General features: G+C 40.1%; 3 protein-coding genes across 3 annotated transcripts in view; all 3 read right to left on the reverse strand.

Annotated features, from left to right (window-relative positions):
- The window catches only part of LOC111347678 (uncharacterized), a 724,620-nt gene that overhangs the window by 158,348 nt on the left and 539,291 nt on the right, over positions 1-26,981 (reverse strand). The gene's annotated exons all lie outside the window — the stretch shown is intronic.
- On the reverse strand, positions 55-13,795 carry LOC148737632 (uncharacterized). The gene is made up of 6 exons (XM_088747829.1): positions 13,319-13,795; positions 12,228-12,417; positions 12,005-12,085; positions 10,507-10,760; positions 9,708-9,975; positions 55-176 (listed from the first exon to the last, which is right to left on the reverse strand). Exons 1-6 carry the CDS (start codon positions 13,793-13,795, stop codon positions 55-57), a joined length of 1,392 nt encoding a protein of 463 aa, XP_088603955.1.
- The window catches only part of LOC148737633 (uncharacterized), a 3,288-nt gene continuing 1,937 nt past the window's right edge, over positions 25,631-26,981 (reverse strand). The window contains exons 3-4 of the mRNA XM_088747831.1: positions 26,060-26,131; positions 25,631-25,706 (exon numbers count right to left, since the gene is read on the reverse strand). Of these exons, the coding sequence (XP_088603957.1) occupies positions 25,631-25,706; positions 26,060-26,131 (148 nt within the window). The remainder of the gene's footprint in view (positions 25,707-26,059; positions 26,132-26,981) is intronic.

Below are 26,981 nucleotides of genomic sequence, written 5' to 3' on the forward strand. Positions count from 1 at the left end.
TATCTAAGAATTTTAAGACCTCTTTTTTTCAGTTTCTACCAAATCTGAAATATTCTATAGCAACTCATATAGAGCCTTGATATCTTGATTGACCAAGTAAAAACGATTTTCTTCTTTACCTTTGCAGCTTTGCCCTAGAATCTCTTGACTCTCCAGTTGCTCCTCAGATTTTCCTGCTGTGTGATAACAAAGTTATTGGTTTAAATGAAGTATGAGCACTCTGAGAGTGACGTATAGAATACAATTATAATGTAACCTTCATAGTCATTGTGCAGGCTAACACTATTGCCGTCAAATAGATAAGGTGGTTTTTACTGTAAATATTAAAGTAAGGTGATTGGCTCACTGAAACCGGCCACAGTTGCTGTATCGACGCATAGACTGACACGAAGCTGGGCGGGCTAACTTTCAGTCAGACTTTTTTTAATAACTTTAAATGGAATGTATGTTAACATTATCAAAAGCTAGATAATGTGCTCACTGAAATCGAACCAATTGCTATATATATTTTACTTTTGTATCAATGTACACCAACGATAAGTCTCCTCCATTAAAAAGGGTTCCCGTAGGCACCTTAACCTTCAATCACTTATCATCAGTTCCGTAGATCTGCTATAACTATATCAATATAGAGGATTGCAGTCCGGAAACTATTGCATCGCTCTCACAATAGCAACATAACTTGGAAGGATAGTCAACACCTCCTGATAATGATTTTTTACAGCAACGTGGAGGGTAAGTGGATATTTTGTTCAAAAAGCTGTAGTTTGGATTTCAAATGCGAGACAGTCGAGTTTGCGTGTGCATGTGTATACTTTCGACCAACTGACGGCTCCGTCAAATCTGTGCATTTTATCTTACTTTAAAACTGAATTAAATCGCACTGACTAATTTCTCCGAAAGGTCCTTCTAAGATCGAAAGAAGTACAATTTGCCTTCCAAAAGCCAGATTTCCGGTAAATTATTCTGTTTAGTTCACAGTTAAATAACGTGTTTATTTTGACCTATTTTTAATCTAGTCGGATCATGTCTACTGACGGCCGTCCCGGTCGACATATCGGCCGACTATCGGTCGACTGTCGACCGACTATCGGCCGACTATCGGTCGACATATCGACCGATAGTTGACCGATAGTCGACCGATACATCAGTCATTTATCGGCCGATATGTCGACCGATGTGTAGCGATCAACTATTGGTCATGTATCGGCCCAGTATCGGCCAAGTATCGGTCAAGTATCGGTCAAGTTTCGTTTAAGTGTCGGTAAAGTATCGATTAAATTACTGATCATATCGAAGATCATGTGTACAAAAGGCATAGAAAACAAACTTCAAATGCACCCTGTAAATCTAAATTGATGTTTATTGGCTCCTCGTATAATTTGAACAATAAGAATACCGAACAATCCGTTGTGGTAAACAACTTACCCGTTTCACGAACTTAAACATAAATGCGCGGGAGTTCAGATAGATGAAAAACTGAGCTGGGAAAGTCATATTGATATGATTTGTATGAAGGCCAGTGCGGGTATTGAAGTTATGATATGCATTTCAACATGGGAGTTTTCAGTTGGTAGAATATCCATTAATTTTTTAGTATGGATTTTTTAAGAGAGTTCTTGGATGAATTTTTGAGGCTAGTTGGTATCCCATTACAGGTTTTAACGCCAACAGGTGAAAAAGCCTTATTTCTAACATCAAGCGCAGATTTTTTTTAGTATAAAAATGCTCTCACATTGATGAACGCGTGCCGTAAGAGTGAACGCTGGAAATTCTCGAAAACAAATTCGAAATATTACTTGGTGCAGACGTAGCATTGACTTCGTACATTAAATTAGCAATTTTATCATAATACTGTAATTCTAGTGGAATAAGTTTTCCTTCCAAAAATACTGAAAGGGTATTGCATGTTCCCTTACTGGGGCAAAGTGAATAAGACGGAGTAAGCGTTTTTGTAAGACAAGGAGACCATTTAACAAGGTCTTAGAGGCAGTTCCCCAAGAAGTTAATCCATACGTTATAAAAGGTGCAATGAGGGATTTATAAATATCAAGAAGAGTTCGATTAGGAACGAAATGTTTTAGCCTCGCAATTAGACCGACAGTTTTACTTAGTTTTAGGGTATAGATATGGTTTTTCCAACTTAGACTAGACTTTAGTTCATAATAGTTGAACTCTTAAGATTATAGACCAACGACATTATTAATCTGCAACTAAAGTAGAACGACAACCCTCAAATATCACTGATTGTTTTAGTCCAGCAACTTAACTTAGCGTATTTCTCAATTCTCAATTCCTAAATTCTGTTTTACGTTACTAGTAAAACTAGATAGTTTTAAAACTATCACCTCTTTGTTAAAAGCCGAGCATGCCGCCTGTGTTTTCACCGGAAGACTAAAGTAGAACGGCAACCCTCAAACATCACTGATTTTTGTTAGTCCAGCAGTTTAACTTAGCGTTATTCTAATTCCTTAGAAGTTTTTTGGCAAAATCCATTTTTACTTGGTTTTTTTTTAACGTTACTAGTAAAACTATCTAGTGAAACTAGATATTTTTAAAACTATCAACCTTTTGTTGAAAGCCGAGCGCGCCGCCAGTGTTCTCGCTGCAAGACCAACTTGTATCCAGAAAAGGGCGCTGGCTGTTATTTTCCCAGTGATAGACTACAGCGATGCTTTAGTCAGCACTAAACTACCAAGCATTGAACGTTACAATGAAAATATTTGTAAGAAGACCTTTAATTCTATTTTAAATGACAAGAGTAACTGGTTAAGAAATCTTTTACCCTCAGCCCATAAGTCGTCTTACCATCTAAGAGGATGCAGGCGTTTCGAAACACCAATGTGGAAAACATATAGGTTCAGGGACATATTTTATAATGAGATCTTGTATTGAGCATGATGTTATATAAATATAGCTTTATAATTTTAATGATAGGTTTTATCATTTTACAGTATTCAATTTCACTTTTAGGCTTATTATTATTCTTACAGTAGTCATACTATTAGATATTCTGTTACAATTTTTGGAAATACGCAATTCAGCCCTTAGAGGGCTACCATGTATGTATTTGTGAAATAAACCTTTATCCAAAAATAAACCTTTACCCCATAGTGAAGGGCATTTTCCCCTTTGAGTACCCCTGTGTGAACAGCGCCCTCGTGGGCGACTTCCCAACCTCTCTCCCCTGGTGCTGCTTATTCGAGACGCCGATAATTTTGCGACGATTTCAATTCCATCTTCGCCGAGTCTCGGCACAGTTCCTTCAGCACAACAAACAACAAAAGGCTTTTGTTTAAGCTTGTGAGGTCGAATTTAACCCACAAAATATGTACATTATGCAAAACAGCTTTTTTCTTAATTGGTCAATCATCATCAATCGTTTTCATGCCTCGTGACCTAACTGGCCAGTATCAAACGTTAAATTAATCCACGAAAGTTCTATTCCTAATTTTGCAGAACGTTCCCTCGATAATTTGCAACGAACTATTCTTCGATGTAAAGACCTTTTACTACACCGTAAAATACTGACTTGTGTTAAGACCTAATAAAATGCTCTTGCCCTACATACATTAATTTTTTCTAGCTAACCAATTAGCGTTTTGAATTTCTCTCCCGCTTCCCACCCGTTCCTCTTCAGCCTCCCGTACCCTCCCCGCCCCGTATTTTTATGAGCTCCTCCCCCCCCCCCACTATTCACCGGCATGTAATTAGAAAAACTTAATAAATCTGTTTCTCCCAAGAAGTCCAGAATGCTGACCTATCTTATTTGTACAGGTGTGCACCCTTTAGTTTTATATCAAATAATAACCTGTTTCAAATATTAGGCTATTGAGGTTCTTATGCAGAGGGGTTTAAACGTTTTATTTCATGTGCTTCTTGGTATAGTTTGCACCACATAACAAATTACTCAATTTTTAAAATATGTGCATCCTACAATAAATGCGTTATTAACAGATTATTTGTTGTTAGGCTTTAAAGAAAAGTACACCGAAAAGAAAACCTTTGAATGTGTGCCAAGAAAATGTTTAAGATAACTTAGTTGTGAGAAATTTTGGTTTGTTGTTGCTGTTCTTTAGGCTTTGAATGTAGATGATTATGAAATTAGAATGCTATGCAGTAAGGTTGTTGCAACTTTTTCAAAATGAGAACGAGTAACCAAATATTACTCCTTTTATCCAACATCCACTTTTAAATTGTAAAAAAAAACATATTTATATTATGCTGTAATAAAACTAATGATTGAATGCCGAGCATCAATGTGAATCAGTTATTATCGTAATCACCATTATCATCATTAGTTTTATTTGTAGGAAAGTAGAAAGTCGAATGGGGGACGGGACGAGATTGAGGAATATTTCATAAGTCCAAGTATTTTGTTTTTAGCTAATTTTTGGGAAACAAAAAGGAAAAAAAAATCCTTGAAGAAAAATAAGTTGAAACAAGAATGTTACTTCACTACCCTCTTAGCGCGAAAGTAATTCCAGGTTTCAATTCATGTTCCTCCTGAAAAAATGGTGCCTTTTTTAAGATCAAAGGAGAGATAGTCACTTAAGTTTTTGATGAACTGAATGCACTCAAAACCCATCTCCAAATTTGAGTTTTAGAATGTAATTTTCTTTTCGGATGAGAAATTGCAGTAACAGGTATATATCTTGTAGTAACCGGTATATATCTTGTAGTAAGCGGTATATATCTTGTAGTAACCGGTATATATCTTGTACATCGTCTATTGGGGAGGACAGTACCAATGGTTTTTAAAACAATTGCAAACAGAAGCGGAAGTCGTGCAGCACCTAAAATTTTTGCAGCACCTAAAATTCGTGTCTAAACCTCTCGAACGCGGAGTAACAGTTATATCCCTTCTTTATCGCGCAGAGCCTCCTACCATTCTCCCTCCAAAGAAATGTGAGCGCGATCTCTCATCTCTCTCCTCAGCCTCCTTGTGATGCAATTAGTTCACTGTGGATGAGACTGTCTACAGTCATTTCCAGAAAAGATGTTATACTAAAGCATAAAAACGACAATACCTATGCAATGGGTATTTTATTTTGAGGGCGAAGGACAGGTTGTAAGACGCGAATGAATGTAAATGACAACTCGAAGATATAGCCTACCGATAAAAAAGCAATTGTAAGAACATATCACGCAACACCCCAAAGAGAGGATTATGAAATCCATGCTGAATACGTTTTTATTTTAAGGAGGCTTCAACAGATCTTTTTACCGCACGGTTAGTTCCTCGACAGAAACACTCTACTGTTTAAATAGTTCTGAGACATAAACACTCTACTGTCTTTATTATTCACCACTGAATTTTCTTCCGCCCGCCAGTGGAAAACTAGTCAAAACCCACTAAAGGCAGATCAATCAAATATTTATTCATGCGTACAACCTGTCACAAATGTCAATAATTCGCAACCGTACATTTGCTAAATAATACGTTCTACCTGTCAGAATTAAAAAGTCACTGCTTTTCCGATCTGCCTAACTTCGCTGCCGTCAAACCATTCAAAAGTTTTCACGGATGAGTACTAACCATCCGGGTATTTTCCGCGGACGGGTACTATATATATCTTATTAGACGTTTTGTTGTATAGTATCGCTGAGTATTTTTACGAGTTGTGCCGTATTTTTTTAATAATTTTTTTTTTTTTAATTTTTTTTTTATTAATTTTTTTTTATTTTTTCAATATATTTTTTTAAATATAGACTAGTGAGCAGCACTTCTGCGAACAATAGTTGTAAAACTTCTTTTATTTTCTGACGCGTTTCGTCTAACTGTCGTAGACTTCTTCAGGGAGTTTTACAAGTATAACTACACGTCTGTATTTACAAGCCAAAGCTACAGGGGTCTATGACCGTAAAGGCTTGGCCGGATTTACGAAGAGAAACAGGCGAAGTTGTGAGAAATTTGTGAAAAATTTAACACGTGTAAGCTAAGGTGAGAAATATATTTTGGAGGCCATGGTTTTAGCTAAAACCGTGGCCCCCAAAAACTTACTTATATAGATTAGCTATTGTTACAGTTTTCATGTAACACACAGTACAATCTAAGTCTGGCAGAATATTACTGATAACCTTCTTAATACGGGCATGACTGCAGTTGAACGTAATCTTAAAGACAAGAGTCCTGCTTGGCCGAGATTTATGTTTAGGCGGCCGGGAGATCCAAGTCTCCCTCTCGTAGTAAAAACTTAAAAAGGATAGCCTCTAAGTCGCAGTCGCTTCCAAAACGGTTTTAGTTACCGTGGCTACCAAAACATATTTCTCACCTTGTCTTACACGTGTTAAATTTTTCACAACTTTTTCACAACTTCGCCTGTTCCTGTTCGTAAGTCCGGCCAAGCCTTTACGGTCATCGGCCCCTGTAAATTTGGCTTATAAATACAGGTGTTTAGTTATACTTGTAAAAATCCCTAAAGAATTCTACGACAGTTAGACAAAACGCGTAGGAAAATAAAAGTTTTAAAACTACTGTTCGCAGAAGTGCTTCTCACTAGTCTATATTTAAAACTTTCTTTAAAAAAATGAGAAAAAATAATTAAAAAAATACAATGAGTAAAAATACTTAGCAATACTACACAACAAAACGTCTAATAAGTTATTTATTATCCAACACGCCAAACTGTTATTTCAGTGCGGGCGAATTTCGTGGATATTTATTTACGGGGAGTGCATGACAGAAGTATGCGAAGCGGAAAGGAATTGGCGCGTTGTCGTGTTGCTGTTTCTATTTTATTCAATAAATGAAGAAATTTCCAGGTCGTCTAGCTGTTTTTCTTCATTGGATTCATCTAATAAACTTGGCTGTATATTTGCCTGCCATTCTGACTCTTTGTCGTCGGAAATATGATTCAAATTGTCGGCCATTTTTTTCCTAACTACAATTCAACTCTTCGCTTGCGCGATGCGAGAAAACCTGTTTAACCGGTACTCTAGAGTACAAATACCGCGTGATATTTGTACTCGTCAATGGCGTTATTTGTACCTTTTGAAGTGTAGTTGGATAATAAAGGCTGACAGTGTCTCTCCACGGATAAACTCTAGCGCGTCACGTGATCAATTTAAACCAATAAGAATCGGAGAAAATTTAGCGATGAACTAAAAGGGCTGATAGTGTCTCTCCACGGATGAACACTATCGCGTCACCTCATCAATTTAAACCAATAAGAATCGGAGAAAATTTAGTGGTGAACTATAAAGGTCTGATAGTTGCCCCTTGGAAATTTGATGTTCTTAAAACCAGCATATTTGGCCTCGATGCTTCGCTTCTTGGGAAAATATTTGTTTTAAGAACATCAAATTTGCGCGGGGCAACTATGAGCCGAAAGTTCCTAGATAGAAACACTCTATTGTTGAAATAGATTTAGCCAAGCCTAAAGGCGGACTTCGCATTATTTTTACCATACGTTTCAAAAGCACAACGCCGTGCCTTATATACTGGGGAGATATATTTGCTTTAACTACTTTTTGTGTGTGTATTCTTCTTTCTCTACGGATGTGTGTGCGTGTGCCTGATTGCCTTTTTTGTTATTTTAGTTTTTCTTTTTTTTAATTCCTGTTTTATATGTAAAAGTAAGAAAATGCTTTAAATAAATTTATCAAAAAGAAAAAAAATAAAAAGAGCAATCGGAGCTGAAACTGGTCAAAAGGAGGATGATGAAATGGAATCCACATGAAAAAAGTCCCTCGGTAGGTTTTAAGTGAATAACTCTGAGTGCTACGGTTTGTTTCGCATTGGATTTTATTTTTAATAAAATGAACTGAATGAGAACTTTCCTAAACAACTCACTGGAAGATGAAAAGGAAAATGAAATCATTGTTGGATCCAGGATTGTGATCATTGACATTGTTATGAAAAGAAAATAGAGAAGTACAAGTAGTTGTCTTAAAAATAAACATAATGTTTAAGTGAACAGAGATCAAGAAAGTGTAGGCGAGATTTAGTTCACAGACGGCAGAATCAGAAGAAAATATTTATCTCAAACTTGTGAGAAAGATTGTTCATACTTCTCTAAAAGAAACTGTATATTACAGCTAACAAAGTGAAACTTACATTTTTTAAGAAAGAATATACTGCTAATGAAGCAATTGTAAAAACATAACAAGCAACACCCCGAGGCAAGGGTTACGTAACCCATGAGAAATATATTACTTTGCTGTGAGGCCTTGGAATTCGCTGAAGGAGGCGACACGCGCAAAGAGAAATTTAAATTGGATTCCAAATGCAGATACAAAATTTACATCCTAAGTATGAGGTAGTCGTATTATTCATTAGAAGTTTACATCTCTTATCATAGGATAGCCCCCTCCCTCAGGGGGATGAGTATTGGTCAAGTGTCGGTCAAGCATAAGTGCTGTATCGGTCAAGTATCGGTCATGTATCGGTCATGTATCGGTCATGTATCGGGCGAGTATCGGTCGAGTATCGATGGTGTAAGAATGTATCGATCGACAGTCGGCCGACTGCCGTCCTACTATCGATCGACTACCGGCCGACTATCGATCGCTGTATCGGTCAAGCATCGGTCATGTATCGGTCAAGTATCGGTCATGTATCGGTCAAGTATCGGTCATGTATCGGTCGAGTATCGGTCGAGTATCGATAGTGTAAAAATGTATCGGTCGACACGGCTAGCGACCGACTATCGGTCGCGAGTCGGTCGACTACCAGCCGACTATCGATCGAGTACCGGCCGACTATCGACCGACTATCGGTCGATATATTGGCCGACTATCGGTCGACATATCGACCGATAGTCGGCCGATATATCGACCGACCGTTAGTAGACATGATCCATCTAGTCAGAAGAAGGACGGATGGATTCGATTAGATTGTGTATACAAACAATCAAGAATTGCTCAAATTGTTGTCAATCTAAATTTTACTATATTTGCTTTTCAAGACTTGGTACTTTTTATCGGTCCAAGCGTTTTCATTGGTGCGCGATACTCCGAGACTCGTCTGAAATTTTGAGCTACTAAAATGGCATTTTGGCGTTATTATCGATTTTCTCGAAAATAAATCGATATTCAGCTAAACGAGGGATTCAGTGGTTTGTTTCACTGTAAGGTCCACCGAACTTGAGGATATGAGCCGAATCGATTTTTTGGCCACTGCCACGATATTTCGAAAATGTTCCATTTTCGGCCGCATTTGCTCTTTAAGGATTAAAAGGATTGAGGAGTCAAATGATTCATCAGCAATAAGTATAATCCTACATAAAGAAGGAAAAAGATTTCCTTTTATGAGGCCGATTTGTTCAAAGTTTATAGAAAAAACGACGTACGTTTTGGTTTGTTTTGACACGCGCAGAAGTAAATATGCCGGTTAGCTGCACTCGTTCCGAATTGTAATGATGATATTGCAACCAAATATTTTCACAAGACACTGCACTGTTAAAATTCACAATATGAAGGGCAAAGCTTGTACACTCATAGAGAATTAGTCAATAGCCCACTAGGAGCCCGTAATGTCATTTTCTTTGTAAGCTCCTAGTACTATCCTAAGGTTCCACTGAGAAACTTAACGAAGCGCTTCCAGTGTGGCTATGTGACGTTCACATTGGCAGTGACCATTTGACGGCGACTTATACCAGAGAACAAAAGAGTCACCTCCTCCCTCCTGTGTGATATAGATGATTACAAAAATTATCATTATAAACCCACACCTCATTTACTATGTGTAATGTAAAGAATTGTACCTTGTGTGGTATGAAGGCTGATATAGTGTACTTCATGGATGTGTCCCAACACAAGTGTCCTGCTTTTGTCAACAGGACATTGTGGCCGTAAAATGACATCATGAGCAGGGGAAAGACTGCTGACCACATGAATGCAAGTTTTGTAGCAGTTTGCGGCGGCATATAGAATAACATGGTCACCCCAAGCGCCATCTTGTTCCATGTACGTTAAGTAATCAGCCCATGATTGATGTCCATGGACGAAGTGAAACAGATCTGTCTCATCCGGCTGTGAGAGTAGTGAAATAGTGAACAAAACTTAGAGTGTAAAGTTAATGGTACAATGGACCAAGTTGAGTACGTTGGAAGGAGTCATCGTATGAGTAAATAAACAACGAGATACTAAATAACAGTAAGTGCGGATAATAACCAATCAGAGTAACGAACATAAGGATCTACATTGGATTTAGCGGTCTCAACTCCGGCATTTTCCCTTTTGAAACATCGAATATCTGGTGTCCACCTTATCCAGAGTCAAGGTTATCCAATTAGTATTGACCTATCTGGGGGAGATTCAAGTGCAACGTACTTTAAAAAACCTTGGGTTGCCTGCGTTCTTCATAGGATAAAGCCCTTATTACAAGGAGGTCTAAATTCATCCGTGACCCGGACATGGTCTCTACTAAAAATCTTGAACCACACAGCGTTTTTTTACGGGCAATCCAGAAATATTAAACAACTATTCTTCGAAATAAAAGTGAATAGGGGTAAGTATTTACTGAGGCGAGTGGTTAACATAGAGTATAAGACGTCAACTTACTAGTTCAGGGTTTTTTCTGAGGTACTGGGCCAATATTTGTCTTAATTCGCCATGTTTGATTTTGATTCCCAAAGCAATTTCCAGTTGATCTGATAAAGCATAGAACATACAATTTCCTGATCCTTCATTGTCAACAATTCTGAAGCCCTTGTCTGAAGCAGTTTTCTTTAACTCAAGTTTAAGGTCTGTCTTTTTATTCACACTCCTTGCCTCGAGTTGCATCTGCTGAAGCTGAGCAATTAATTCAACCGAACCTAAGTGGACAAAAGGATGAATACCATTGCTATCGATGGAGCATATAGTTATTTTTTAGTTAGACCTATTTATCATTTAATAAGTTCGAAAACTTGAAACATTGAATGGTTATTGTCAATACCTCAAACTAGATCTGTGCCATATGGATAACGAGGATAAATTCCTCAGACAATAAAAGGTAGATGTTACTTATCTAAAGGGATGATAACACCAAATCTCTTCCCAATCATGTCATATGAGGAAACCAAAGCTTAATCTTTACCTTTTAAAAGTGCGCATACGTAATACATCAGAGCAAAAAAAAAATCCTATGGTTTCCATCTAGATATATCAATATTTTCAAGACCTACCGTTTCATAGATTAATGAATTCTAATAGGAATTATTGAGTTCAGAGCTTTCCCATTTCATTGTCCACTTTAATAAGTGTGAAATGACTTATCAGTGTAAATAAGTATACAAATAATTTGGATTTATTATCTAACTACACCTAGACGAGTACAAATAACACCATAGACGAGTAAAAATATCGCGCCGTATTTGTACTCGTCTATTGTAATACCGGTTAAAAAAGCTTTCTCGCATCGCGCGCGCGAAGAATTGGATTGTAGTTACGAAAAAAAAAAGCAAGTGGCGGACAATTTGAATCATATTTCCGACGAAGAAGAGTCAGAATTACTGGCAGATATAGGTCCAAGTTCATTAGATCAATCGAACGAAGAAAAACAGCTTGACGACCAGAAAATTTCCTCATTTTATAAGGAAAATAAAAACTGCGACACAACAACGGGCCAATTCTGTTCCGCTTCGCATACTTCTGTCACGCACTCCCCGTAAATAAAATCCGTGAGATTCGTCGCACAGAAATAACAGTTTGGCGTGTTGGATAATAAATAACTTATTAGGCGTTTTGTTGTGTAGTATCGCTGAGTATTTTTACGTGTTATTTGCATTTTGACTCGCCCTACGGGGTCGTCAAAATACGGCACAACTCGTAAAAATACTCAACGATACCACACAACAAAACATCTAATAAGATATATATATCGACAAAGTTGAAATGGTAAATTGGCCACCGTAACGATTACAAAAGCTGACGTTTCGAGCGTTAGCCCTTCGTCGGAGCGAATAGAAGAATTGTGGGTTGTGTGTACTTTTAAAGGCAGAAAATGGAGCTACGTTATTGCTGGGAACATGGCAACGAGAAAAACACGAATAAATAAGTATACAGATGGAGTACAGACCTGGTTGCGGAGCAGGCAGTTTAGGGGCTTCTACTTCTGGGATCTCGTTGTGTTTTATTTCATGCATTATAATCCGTTCTCCTATGAGGATAAAAGTGCAACAAAAAAATAGGACTACGAAAGGGAAGAAAAGAAACGAAAGAGATTTATAACATGCAGAACCCTGCCAAAAAGGGGAGAAAGCTTTTTATATTTAATTACACTGGAAATACTCATATTTTACCTTTGTTAGCGCCTTCATCTTCATTTCCCAACTGTCTCTGCTGATCTTTTCCTGCTTCTTCTGTGCCATGAAAAAACAATAAATTTGTAGTGAACTTCTCAAACCGGAGAAAAAAACTAATGTCGAGCTTTTCCAAATATTGATTTTGAAAAATAATGCGAAAGAGCCGATTTGTATCTTCGCCTTGGAACTAGAGACAGAAGTTAATCTATTTATATTTTAAGAATAGTTTAGAAATTTCCGCTCATATTTATAATTCCAGCAAGTTTACAAGTTGAATCCCGTTAGTTCAATATTCCTAACAACTATCTTTAAAGATACCAGCGTCCATAAATTGAAATTAAATCATGATTTCAAATCGCGTGGTTGCCCCTATTGAATTTATTCATTAAGTCCTTTGTCCCCAACTCTACCTTTGAATTCAAAGCCACTCCTTTGACTGATTTCTTCCTACCTACTTCTACTGTGACACTTTATGATCTTAATAATAATAATCCTGTTTTCACATTTTGCTTTTTACACCTCTGTGGCTTCAATTATTTACCTTTTTATTGGAAACAATGTCTCTTCTACCATTTCAAACCTATTTCACCTTTATCCCCTTTCAAAACCTTATAGTATATGTAAATGAAACATAAAACTGAACCTTTTTCATTTTGTCCATTGAAGCGAAAAATAGATTGAACATTGGCCCACAGCTTCCTCAGTTTTGGTTTCAACACAGCTTGCACCTATACATTAGAAATTTATCCGCTTGTTAGTGAAAAATGGACTCGTGGGTATGATCAAACGTTAAAAAGAAAGCAACAAAAAAAAAGGCTGTGAGATCATTTACTGTATTTTTATATGTTACCCTTTTGTCTCCATTTCGGGTTATTTTGCAAAAAAAAGCAATCCTCGAATTAAAATTGATGGTTTTAAAGTATTTCTTGTCCGTCATGAAAAAAAAAGAGACCGTCGTCGAAGTAAAATTATCGCCAACAACTCTGGGGACCATCTATCGGTTTTTGTCTCAATTAATTATCTTGCAGCGTGTCTATGGAGCTAAAAATTAAAGTTTATCCTATTTCAAAGAAAGAGAAAAATGTTACCTGTGGAGTAGAAAGGGTATACAGCAGCGGGTTGATAGCTGAGTTGATCGGCAGGGCGAACACTGCAATCCACACCGCCAGATCACCAGGTGGATCAAACGTTTTCTCGACGTGCGACTTGATACCAATAGCAATTATGGGTATCCAACACAAGAAATCGGTAAGAATAATAAAGAAGACTCTCTTGGCAAGTTCCCTTTCTCTTTTGGCCTGTGCACTTTGTGCTCTTGCTCGTATTTCACGAACAGTTCCATGCGCACCGAGCCGTCTGCTTGAAGACCACGATTTCAACAAGATGGTAACATAAGCCACCATAGTGAAGATGAACAGAGAAAAATTTAGCATGATAAAGATAGAAGTGGAGTATTCCCAGCCTTCTTGTAATTGCGGGGAAAGTTGCAGGGGCAGGCACACAACGTTCTTGCCATAATACCAGTCACCAAAGTATTGCATTCCAGACAAGGGAAGGAATGCCATAATGCCTCCCACCAGCCAGATCAATGCGCACATTACACGAGTCTGCCTCGGTGTAATTTTTGCAAACGTGTAAGGAAACACAATGTTATTGAGCCTGTCCCATGCAATCAGAGAAATCATCATAACTGACACCTCACTTGAAAGGACAGACATGGCGCCATTGAAATGGCAAAACCAACCGGTGCGCCACTTATAGTCGTGCATGTAGTATTCCCCTGACCATTGTAGGTCTTTTATACCAATAATGATAAGGTAAATACCCATGATGCCATCTGATATACCAAGATTCACCAACATGATAGACTGGACCACATTGCTATCAGGGAAAAAATACTGCCACCCAACTACAAACAGAGAGCCAAACAACGACAGCAGGCCGACAGCCCAAAGACTTCTCCTTGGAGCAAGGTTGCGGAACATGGATTGACAGCTTGCAAAGTTGTCATTGAAGGAATATTCGCAATCGGCATTCTCTTTGAAAAGATCAAGGTGACAGCACATCAGATTAGTGTCCAGAGTTCTGGAATTTGAGAAAAGAAAAGGAAATTTTAAAAGGTGCATCGCTAGAACATTGAGAACGAAATTATATAGATATAAAAAAAAAAAATCGGCAAAACAGTGATTTTTACAAGCTAAGACAAAGATGATTGATAACAAAGTAATTTCTTTCTTTTTCATTGATTGAATAATAATAAGAAAGCCTCACAAAGTTTGTTTGAAGCACTTGCGTTTGAAATCTAACTATAGCATATCATTTCCAATATTGAAATTCGAAGTGCTGGGGAACGTTTTCATGAATCCAATGTCACTGGTGATCTGAACTATAAAAGGCTGAGCTGGGACAAAATAATTGAAATGATAACAACACGATGCATGTCAAAGTAAGAGACGTTAAAGTTTAAAGTTGTTATTAGTCTACTGTAGTAAAGTTGTATGCAAGTTGCAGCGCCTAATGTCACAATTTGACAATCCTTTTACTATTATTTTTTAATGAAAAATGCTTTCGATAAACATATACAGCCAAAAACTAACGATAAAAGCCCGACGTTCCGGCGTCATCTTGGCGCCATTGTCCAGAAAAACTAAATTAGATATGCGATTTCAAGAGTAACTAAGAATCCAGACTCACTTATTTGCATAGGTCAGCCAAGACCTTTGAGCGAATGGAGTCCGAATGTGCGTTCAAACACGGTCGTAGTTGTTTTATGAGTAATATCTCATTAACGAGACAATCAAACTTGTTAGGGAATTTTTTCAACACCTTAAAACAATTGTGAAAGTCATCCGGAATCCTACCCGCCGAGTGGTGTTTGCAGTGGTAGATTTTAACGCAATGAAGACTGGTCAGCGATCCTTAAGTTTAGGAAGGTTTTAAAAGTAGAGTCCACAAGTTGCAAGGGAAACCTCAGTTTAGACAACAAAGACTACAGTCGTTCGCACTCCTCAGTGAAGTAAGACCGTGACGAGGACAGGCGATATGCGCGATCGAGGATAGTTGTCAAAAGGCCGCGCGTGGACCTATTATCAACATGCCTATGGTAATGGAGGAGCAGACTGCCGTTTTTTGGTTTCATGAACACTTTAGTTTCAATGTGGGGCGCTTGGTTTAGGAGTCGAATACCGAGGAAGGGGAGCATTCCATCATTTTCGACCTCCATAGTGAATTTGATGGCGGGGTGGGTGTGGTTGAGGGTGTTGAGGAGGTCCCTTGCTGTAGAAAAATCAGGCATCACAGTCTTCATTGCGGTTAAAATCTACGACTGCAAACACCACTCGGCTTGCCAGACCCTCTATTAAAGACCAGGAGTCAACTAACATAGTTAAGACACAGTTAAAAGATCTCAGTGTGAAACTCCAGACCATTGTCCAACCAGTGTTTATGAACCGCAAGATTGCCCAGGAGTTTCCGACAAGCGAACCAAAGCCTAATGCTTATTGATCAATGATGCGTTGTATATAACTTCAAATGTGACCAGTGCGATGCTGGTTATGTCGGATACACCCGTGGCCATCTCTTCGTACGCGTTGATGGATATAGAGGAAAGACCTCGTCAGTGCGCAAACACTATGACTGTAGACACGCGGGCAGGATTCCAGATGACTTTCACAATTGTTTTAAGGTGTTGAAAAATTGCCATAACAAGTCTGATTGTCTCTTTAATGAGATGTTACCCATTAAAAAACTAGGACTGTGTTTGAACGTACAATCAGACTCAGTTCGCGCCAAGGTCTTTGGCTGACCTTTGCAAATTAGTGACTCTGGATTAGAGTTAGGGTTAGGGTTTAGAATTCTTATTAGTTATTCTTGAAATCGCATATTTAATTTAGTTTTCCTTGACAATGACGCCAATATGTCGCCGAAACGTCGGAATTTTATCGTTAGTTTTTGGCTGTATATATATATATATATATATATATATATATATATATATATATCTATATATATATAGTTAGATATAGCTCTTTGGCATACAAAGCTTTGCTTTCATGTCCAAATTGAGCACTCTAACTAGGATGAGTCATTGCTCTGCAATTGCGCATGCTCGCTAGTGTACTCTAGTTTGAGCACTCTGGCATGGCTTAGACGATACCACAAAGGTTGGATCGTTTGGGGTGACCACATTGGTTCTCCTCCATCCTAGCATTAGCACTGCACTGATGAGGCCCAGAAGGCCGAAACAGTACTGTCTGCAGTTAGATATAGCTCTTTGGCATACAAAGCTTTGCTTTCATGTCCAAATTGAGCACTCTAACTAGGATGAGTCATTGCTCTGCAATTGCGCATGCTCGCTAGTGTACTCTAGTTTGAGCACTCTGGCATGGCTTAGACGATACCACAAAGGTTGGATCGTTTGGGGTGACCACATTGGTTCTCCTCCATCCTAGCATTAGCACTGCACTGATGAGGCCCAGAAGGCCGAAACAGTACTGTCTGCAGTTAGATATAGCTCTTTGGCATACAAAGCTTTGCTTTCATGTCCAAATTGAGCACTCTAACTAGGAGGAGTCATTGCTCTGCAATTGCGCATGCTCGCTAGTGTACTCTAGTTTGAGCACTCTGGCATGGCTTAGACGATACCACAAAGGTTGGATCGTTTGGGGTGACCACATTGGTTCTCCTCCATCCTAGCATTAGCACTGCACTGATGAGGCCCACATAGGTCGAAACAGTGTGCGCCCTACTTAACTGACGCGGGATTTCATCTTTGCAAGGTAAAGTGTTGGTCCGAAACCTCATCGTGGGCAAAGGATTTGTAAGTATTCTCTCATTTTTCAAATTTATTCGACTGTGCTAAGTACCTGCCGGGAGTGGAACGCCAGTCTTTTTTGTCTTGTTGTTTTCGGTCACCCATCTCGTTTTTGGTTTTTTTTGGTGGGGCCGAACTTTGTTGGGAACCCATCCAGGTTTCAGCTTTGCTGAACTTGGTGGGTTTTTTGCCTTTTTTGCCTTTTTTGGCAATTGTTGTAGTCCTTTTTCTCTCCTTTCTTTCCTTTTTGTTTTTTTTCTCTCTTCCTATTCCTTTTCAAAATGTTAATATGTGCTAGAACTTGTGTTGTCCATGCTACGGCGGCAGTTACGGTCCACCCTAGACCAGCTGTTCTTAAAATGTTGGAAAAGGAAATCGACCTTAATAGACTATCTGCGGTTCAGTTCGTTCCGGGAGGCCTTATTCGCCTCACTTTCAAAGATCCTGACGATATGGCGAGTCTTGTTGAGTCCGGTTTTATAAATCTCGATGGTGTGGAATGTAGTGTCACCAATTCCGATCGTCCACACACGCTCGTCTATATCCATCACTACCCCGCTGAAGGGGATGACGCGATCCTGTGCGAGGACTTCAAGACCTTTGGCAAAGTTTTCTTCTGCAAACGTCAGGCTTTCATGGGGCGTCCACATCTTCTTACTGGATCACGAATTCTGACCATGTCCATGGAGAAACCTATCCCCGCACAAATCACCATTGACGGTTACCCTGTGCGCATTTGGTATCGTGGTATCAAGCCATTCTGCTCTATCTGCAAAACCATGGGTCATAAAGCTGCTGACTGTCCCTTCAATGGAAAATGCAGGGAATGTGGGGAAGCTGGTCATCTCGCCCGTAACTGCCCTTCCCGCCGTACCGGAAATGTCTGGGGCTCTACGCCCTATGTTGTTCCCCCGGCCGCTGATTTCCCGCCCATTTCTTCTGGAGATGTGGCAAATCTGCCGGGTAACGTTCCTTGTCCACCCAACGAATCTGTTGATCTTCCGTCTGAAGAAATGGTTATCTCTGCTCCTGGCGAAGCCAGTAATAATGAAATCAGTAATCTAAATAACGTTCCTAAACAATCTGAGGCCTCAGAAATAAATAGTGTTCCTAATAATAGTATCGCTGGTCAAAACACCAGTTTAGTTAATAATAGTGAGTCCGGTCAAAGTACCGGTCCTTTAGTTAATGATAGTGTTATGTCTGGTCAAAGTACCAGTCCTATAGTTATTGATAATGTTAGGTCTGGTCAAAGTACCAGTACTTTAGTTAATTCCAGTGAATTATTTATTGATAATGTTAAGTCTGGTCAAAGTACCAGTTCTTTAGTTAAGTCTGGTCAAAGTACCGGTGAAATAGTTAAGTCTGGTCAAAGTACCAGTAAATTAGTTAAGTTTGGTCAAAGTACCAGTAAAATAGTTAAGTCTGGTCAAAGTACCACTAATACTAGTGTTGGCCAAAGTGTCACTAATGTCGATGATGATATCACCGAATTCTCCTCTCAGGACTCTACCCCTGTTCAGGGCTCAGAGTCTCCTGATATTTCTGAATTCTCCTCTCCTCTCACGAGGAGCATGTCATCGGACGGTTTTGAAGTTGTCTCCAGGAAACGCTCTAAGAAACGTGTCATGGTTCCTTCTCATACTCAGTTGGCGAGTACGGTCTCTAAGCGTACGAGGGCTGTCCCCAATCTTCCCAGTAGGAAGGGGAAACCCCAGCCCCAGCCCTGGCTTTCATGAGGGTCATCCATCTCTTCCTCATGGCTTTGTCTCTCCTTACTTTGAATGTCAATGGCATCAGGGACCGGTCGAAGCGTGATGGTCTCGTGCAATGGTTGCGCTCTCTCCCGGTGAAGGTGGATGTTATCTGCCTTCAGGAGACTCATTGTGTTTCCTTAACTGAATGTTCATCGTGGTTTTCCTCGTCTGGTTTCTTGTCTGTGCTAGCCCCGGGTTCTATTCACTCTTGTGGGTGTGTTGTTCTCTATCGTCCCTCTATCTCCCTTCTAAAGTCTTGGTCTGCTGATGGTCGTTTCTTACAATGTGAATTCTCGTTTCATGATAAAATTTTCCGAGTTGTCTGTGTCTATGCTCCTAATTGCAACCCTGCACGAGACCTGTTTTTCGATGGCCTTCATTCAAAGATCGACCCTTCCATCCCTACGGTCCTTGCTGGAGATTTCAATGCTGTATTTGATAGGGCTCGAGATAGGCGTGGCCCAGACCCCGCCTCCTTGTCTGGAGATAGTTCTCCCACACTAAACCATCTTTTTGAGGCGTCCTGCGTCATTGACATCTGGCGTTATCTCCACCCCACTACTCCTGGGTTCACCTGGACCAGGTGGAATGGCAGTTTAGCGTCGCGTATTGACCTTTTTGGGGTCCCATTTGCGTGGGTCCCATCAGTGTCGTCTTGTTCCGTGTATGTGTGTCCGTTCTCGGACCATCGCGGTTTGTGTTTATCTCTGTCTGTTCCCGATGCCGTTCCACCTGGCCCAGGCTACTGGAAGCTGAATACTTCCATCCTCGACGATCCGGACTATCGGCAACTAGTCCGTGATGAATGGTCTGCTTGGCGCCTTGCCATCCCCCGCTTTCCTTCTCTAGCTAAGTGGTGGGATCGTGGGAAAAGTAAAATCAAGGGGCTTACTATCCGCTTTTGTGCAAATAAAGCCCGCACAACATCTTCATCCAGAGATGCCCTGGTACGTCTTGTCCAGCATCTTCAGGCCAAAGTTGATTCTGGAATTACTTCCTGCATTGACCCTTGGCGGTCTGCTTGTTCTGAGCTTGCCCGGCTTGATTCCCATGCTGCGAGGGGGGCTCAGGTGCGTGCGAGAGTCCGATGGGTTGAGGAGGGTGAGTCTTCCTCGCAGTATTTTCTTCGTCTCGAGAAAAAACGTTCCGCTGACCGTCATATCTCTGCGCTGAGAGAGCCTGATGGCTCTATCGTCTCGTCTTCTGCCGATCTCTGTGCGTCTCTTGGTTCCTTCTATTCTAGTCTTTATACATCCTCACCTACTGACCCTCATGTTCAATCTTCTCTTCTTGAAAATTTGTCTTCTGTTCTCTCTCAAGATCAGGCCAACAGTTGTGAGGGCCCTCTTACATCATCAGAGGTCCTCGTCGCTCTCAAGGGCATGGCTCGTAACAAGGCACCTGGTTTAGACGGCCTGCCTATGGAATTCTATCTCCGTTTCTGGGACGTGGTTGGCTCTGATCTTGTTTCTGTTCTTAATGAATGCTCTTCCTCTGGTTTTCTCTCCCTCTCTCAGCGCAGAGGTATCATCACTCTGTCTTTCAAGAAGGGGGACCGCCTTGACCCCAAAAATTGGCGGCCCATATCTCTTCTAAACGTGGATTATAAACTTGCTTCTCGTGCCATAGCTGGGCGTCTCCTCCGGGTAATACACCTCGTTGTCAGCCGAGATCAAACATGCGGAGTCCCTGGCCGTTTTATCGGAGAAAATGTTGCTCTGCTTAGAGACGTTGTCAGCTATACTGAGTCTTCTGGCACCCCTGTCGCCATCCTGTCCCTCGATCAAGAGAAGGCTTTTGACCGTGTGGATTGGGGCTTCATGCGGTCCACTCTTGTCACCATGGGCTTTGGCCCTTCCTTTGTCGCGTGGGTCGACTTGTTCTATACTCATGTTCAAAGCGCGGTCAATGTGAATGGGTTCCTGACTCCTTTCTTTAGCCTTTCTCGTGGTGTCCGGCAGGGGTGCCCTCTTTCTCCCCTCCTATATGTTCTTGTGTCTGAGGTTCTTGCGTGTAGTATCCGTGCAGACCCCCGTATCAAGGGTCTGTCTCTCCCTGGGTGTCCCGTACTGTCTCCCATCTCGCAGTACGCGGACGATACATCTTTAATCCTTACCACTGATTCTGGCATTCTGGCTGCCCTTGAGACTTACAAGCTTTTTGAACTAGCTTCTGGATCTAAGATCAACCTTTCTAAGTCCAAGGGTCTCTGGTTGGGTGGTTGGCGGGGTCGTACGGACCCCCCGGTTCCTTTTGACTGGTCTCCTGCTAAGCTCAAGGTGCTGGGGGTGTTTGTCGGCCCCGGTAACCTTGATGAAGACAACTGGCGTCCTCGCATTAATGCGGTGGACCGTGTTCTCAAGTCTTGGCGTTCTCGTGTTCTCTCTTTTCATGGCAAGGCCCTAGTCATTAACGCTCTCGCCCTCTCCCGGGTTTGGTATGTGGCCTCTCTTATCCACATGCCGGCCTGGGTGGAGGCGAAGCTTTCCCGTCTTGTTTTCTCGTTTTTCTGGTCTGGCAAGGTTGAGCTTGTCTCCCGTTCGGCCGTGGTTCAATCTCCCCTTTTTGGTGGTTTTTCTGTGGTTAATATTCAGTCCAAGGTGAGGGCCCTCCTTGGTCAATGGGTGAGGAGATTCGTCTCCTCCCCATCCAGTTGGGTCGCTCTCATGTCCTTTTGGTTTAACTCTTTGTTTGGTGTCTCTCCTCTTGTTGTGTTTTCTCGTCCTTTTAGTTTCGACTTCAGGGTCTTGCCGCCCTTCTATCAAGCTCTGGTTTTGGCTTGGCGTAAGCTCGACGGGGCCTTCGCCGCGTCAAAAAACTCTTTAGTCTACGGCTCTTCATGCCCTCTTGTTTGTTCTCCCGTTCTTACTATGTCTACCAAGTCTTGCTAACTATATCTTCTCTCTGAGAACATGGTCCAGCCTTATTGTGTCCTTAAGTTTCTATTCATCTATCCCAACCTTGACTGGCCTGCCACGTGGCGTGCCCTATCCTTCTTTTATCTTGACCGTCGTGTCATCGACCTAAATTGGAAGATTGCGCACGGCGTCCTGTACACCGCCCGGCGTCTCTCCTCTTTTGGTTTATCTGTTCCTCTCTCGTGTTTTTGTGGACCCACGGTCGAGTCACTCAAGCATTTGTTCTTCTACTGTCCACTTGCTCAGAGTGTTCTCGCCTGGGTCCAGTCCTTGCTGTTTTCCTTCTCTCCTATGTGTCCTGCCATCTCTTTACGTCATGTCCTCTTTGGTTTCAACTCTAGTGAACTGGTTTCTGTCCCGCGTGTCTTTGTCTATCTGCTCAATGTTTCTAAGTTTTGTATTTGGCGGAGTAGGAACGATTTCCGTTTCCGTAACGTTCGTCCTGGCGCTGTGGCGGTGATTGCTTCTATCAAGGCCCGCCTGAAGTTTTATTTACCAATTTCCTTCAGGCGGTGCAAGTCTGACAGGCGTCGTCGCGTCTTCCATCGTCAGTGGGGCGCCCGTGGCATCATAGCTTCAGTGGTAAACGACTCCCTTGTCTTTTCCATTTAGTCCTGCTCCCCGTAGTTATTTAGTTTCCTTTTTTGCTCGAATGAGTGTGTCTCGGTTAGGCTCGTGCTGGGTCTCCTTTATTGGTGTACTGCACAGTAGCCTCGTTCTTCTTTTGCTTGAGTGACGTGTGATCTTTTGCTTGAGTGAGCGTGTCTATGTGCTGCTTGTGCTGGGTCTCCTTCATTGGTGTACTGCACAGTAGCCTAATTGTTAGTATCTGTTTCGTAACCCATGGGCTGGGTCTCCTTCGTTGGTGCACTTCACTGGGCTAGTATCGTTCGTTCTGTCTACTTTGTAAGTGTGTCTGTCCGCTGCTTGTGCTGGGTCTCCTTTGTTGGTGCACTGCACAGTAGCCTTTCGTGAGTATTTGTTTTGTTGTCCATGTGCTGGTCTCCTTTGTTGGTGTACTGCACTGGTCTGTTTGTCCTTGTTCGTTTTAGTTCTGTGTACCCAATTTTTGTTTCTGTGAGGTGGGGTTCGATTCCCCAGCGAGTTTGGCGTCTGGTGACCCTCGTTTCTGGTGGACCCTAACCCTAAGGCATTGCACGCAAGCCATGGGTGGGATTAGTCCTGTTGGTCGGCGGGCATTGCACACGCCCTTCATCGGGGGCCCGGCCGTCCACCTTAAACATAAAAAAAACTGCACTGATGAGGCCCAGAAGGCCGAAACAGTACTGTCTGCAGTTAGATATAGCTCTTTGGCATACAAAGCTTTGCTTTCATGTCCAAATTGAGCACTCTAACTAGGATGAGTCATTGCTCTGCAATTGCGCATGCTCGCTAGTGTACTCTAGTTTGAGCACTCTGGCATGGCTTAGACGATACCACAAAGGTTGGATCGTTTGGGGTGACCACATTGGTTCTCCTCCATCCTAGCATTAGCACTGCACTGATGAGGCCCAGAAGGCCGAAACAGTACTGTCTGCAGTTATATATATATATATATATATATATATATATATATATATATATATATATATATATTATTATTACTTTTTTCCAAGACAATTCATACAGCATTCGCCTCAAACATCCTTTTGAAATCATTGAGTAAAATGATAACATTGGAATCTTACACTCTGATAATGTGCGGAAAATAATCGAAAAATCCTTTGGGCAGCTCAGCCATTAGGTTGTAATGCATGAACCTGCAATTTCGAGTAGAAAGTGAAAAGTACCTTAGATTATGATGTATAAACTGTTCAATTATCTCATTTTCCCAAATAACTATTTACAAGCCTTCCCTCTGAATGCAGAAAAACTGAAAGTGAATCCACTTCAATACTCTAAATAAAATTCACACCGACATCTCATCCGATTGCAAAACATGCGACTTTATTTACCATGACAAAGATCAGTCATTTACAATGAACTTACAAAAATCGCAGTTCATTGGCATGCTTAAAAGTCGTCCTGCTCACGTCTTGTATCTTATTACCGAAGATGTTGCTGTAAAAATGAATCACACAACTATTTACAAACAGAAGTTTGATTCCTTAAAAATTCACATAGACTGGCCTTTAAAGCTAAAAAGTACTCAGCTATGTTTGTTAGCGTTTTTGAAAATATTCACTTTGGTCATTAAAAGCATGTGTTACTAAAAAGGTTACCTTTTTTAGCTCAAAAAAAATTATCAGCAAAAATTACATTGTCGAGCATTGCAATTTTTTTTAACACGCCTGTTCTACTTCAGGTTAACATTTCGAAATCAAGATTCCATATTTGAAATGTTTCTGCTACATACATTCCATCTCCTCAGAAAACTCTAGACATTTTTTGTACGTGATCGGCTGTACTTACAGGGACTTGAGTTTGTTAAGGCCCTTGAAAAGTTTGTCAGGTAAGACCTCAATTCTGTTCTCCGAGAGATATCTTAAACAGGTGAAAAGGAATTTTCTAAATTAATATACAACTGAAACATTGTAATAAGGCATGGCACATTTAAATTCACCGTAATAATTAACATTAAATATTATCACACTCTTTGCAAATATCTATCTGATGGCAAATATTCTAATAGATTTATTGTACTAGCCGTCACTGGTAGAGGATTCTAACTCCATTCACTTATGAGGTGTTTCCTGTTATGGCTCCGAATATATGTTACCAACTAATATCTGTAGACAGTCTCACTTCAACTTTTATTTACCGTGCTTTTAAAATGCAGTTCAATGGGCTCGTTCTGGATTGTTTTGTAAATACAAAAGATCACTTTGGAAAATTAACGTGTCGGTTCTAAATATACTTACAAATCGTACAATTTCCCCAAGCCCTGGAACTGATCTTCATGAAGCATCTCAATTTTGTTATAGTCCATTTTCCTGAAGAAAGCACCGTGCAAAGTTTAGACTGAAAGACGCACATGTAACCGTGGATTGATATCCTCAACTCTGCTTAGAGCTTTCTTCTAAATCTACTACAGGGAATTTTTTTAGTGAATTAGCAGCCAGTTTTGATGTTTAAAACTCAGGGTGAAACATCTCCAAGGCAACCAGTTCTAAGCTTCTCTCTCTCTCTTAAAAAAAAAGTTATGATAAGACAAAACGTTCTTAACTGATGAAAAAAAATTTACAAATGTAAATTTTCATAGCTGGAAGCTGATCTATTTACCACTCGTTGTTATTTGCAAGACAATCCGTCGAAGTAATTTACAATTTCTTAAAGAAAACAGAAAACCTCACTTACAGCATTTCTACTTCTGTAATGTTTTTGAAGATGTATGGCGGTAGATTTCCAAGTTGATTATTTGACAAATCCCTGAATAAAAAACAAAACAAAACAGGGTTGAAAATCTATAATTGTGAGATATCACCATTCATTCGCAGAATAAAAATCATTTACGGCTTCTGAAGAACAACTGCACCTCAACTTCAATTACCAAACACAGCTACATGATATGGCATTGTGTAATTCATTTAAAAAGTTTCGCAAATGTTTTCTTAAAAATTTTCAAGACATCGAGACAATTAAAAGTACGCTTACTTTTTATCCTTAGTTTTTGCTAATCATTATGACGAATAAAGATCCTCGAGCAATTGGTCTTCCTTGATCCTATATTACTTTCGTTATAGTTTTCTAGCTCTTTAATTAGCGAGCTTGGGTTTAAAATTTATAAAAAAAACACCGTGGTGTGTCTGTAACAAGGAATTAACATTTGGAAATTTTGATTTAGAAACATTTGTCAGACCTATCAATTTTACCGTGTCTCAGTTAACTGAATATGGCGCACAGCTTTGACAGGCGGGGTCTTAGAAAGTTCGGATTACCTCTTTTCATAAGATTTTATTTTATTCATTTTACTCACAGAAGTGTCAGCTTCGAAAGGCTGTCAAAAATTCCTTCTGGAAGATTATCCAATTTGCTATTTGACAAATAGCTGATTGGAAAGGCAAAGGAACAAATTGAGTCTTGATTTACCCTGTTATTTGTAACTAATAATTCAAGATACATACAGACGCTTGTCATTAAATTAAAAGTGATCAAATGCAAAGAGCTGAAGGTAATCATTCATGTGCAAACAATATGCGTATTCTAGTGAAGAGGATGGAACAGGTATTGTGATACATTCGTCTTAGCTAGGTCACGATTTTTTCTAAACGAAGCAAGCACCTGAGAACTTAAAACAGCTTACAATACTCATGAGCTGCCTTGTTTTCGAACAGAGATGACAATAAAAGCTAAAAATCATTCCTTTAGCTCAGCTATCAAGCTAATTACTGTAAAACTTACAGTTGTTTCAGACCTTTTAGATCTTGGAATAATTTGGGAGGCAACTCAGTGAAATTGTTGTTTTGCAACCATCTGTCAACAACAAACATATGAAACATATGTGTGAACTGCGGTTATGAGACGTATATGAGAACGATCCTTCGCAGTAAAGCACTATTTGAGCAATAGTGAAAATCAATCCCGTACAGGCCTGAAAAAATTTTTTTCAGGTCTGATTTTCACTATTGCTCAAATAGTGCTTTACTGCGAAGGATCGTTCTCATATACGCAACCATCTGTGTTGAAAAACAGAAAGTGATGTGGTTTTATTAAGAAGCTTACAAAATGACTATTTCTCTGGTTGTATGTGTGTGATAAAATATTAATTACAAGTTTCACTAGCAACCTATGTGGCTTTTTTGTTGCTGGTAAAAGGAATCCCAGATGGGATTCCTCTCCTCTGATGGATGATCAGAGGATGAACTGGGAAAGTCAACTGTATGTGAGGATAAACAGGCGTTAGCAAAATTAAAATCTTAAAATAGAATGTGTTAAGGTTAGTGATTATATCGAGGGTGCAACTTCTGTAACACAACACTCTTCGACTCGATAAAAGTTAAAGAAAAAAACACAAAGAAATTAAAATAATTTTTTTTTCTGCATATAGAGATCCAGGGGAAATCATTGAAAACAATGGAATAAAATTAAAAAAAAATTGGTTAAAGAGGAACAAAACCAACAACTAAAAGCTAATAGGAGGGAGTGAACGGTTGTACTGTTATGATGATTATGTTTCTAACCACACGTTACAAAACAATGCAATTCGACTCAATGCAATGCAAAGCAGGCGATCAAGTCGTTAAAATTTACTCAATGAGAAGGAGGCCGAAGTAGAAATTTTTGATCTCGAAATCTTGACGTAAGGACCGAGTGGAGCGGGTTC

Source organism: Stylophora pistillata, chromosome 2 (assembly GCF_964205215.1).
Source record: "Stylophora pistillata chromosome 2, jaStyPist1.2, whole genome shotgun sequence".
NCBI lineage: Eukaryota > Metazoa > Cnidaria > Anthozoa > Scleractinia > Pocilloporidae > Stylophora > Stylophora pistillata.

Excerpts from the sequence above, each read along its gene's own strand:
- LOC148737632 (XM_088747829.1), bottom strand. The coding sequence starts at position 13,795 with ATGGCATTCCTTCCCTTGTCTGGAATGCAATACTTTGGTGACTGGTAT. Across the intron at positions 10,761-12,004 it reads ACTGCCTGCTCCGCAACCAG|GTTCGGTTGAATTAATTGCT; the intron begins GTCTGTACTCCA and ends TTGTCCACTTAG. Across the intron at positions 9,976-10,506 it reads TCAGAAAAAACCCTGAACTA|CCGGATGAGACAGATCTGTT; the intron begins GTAAGTTGACGT and ends CTACTCTCACAG.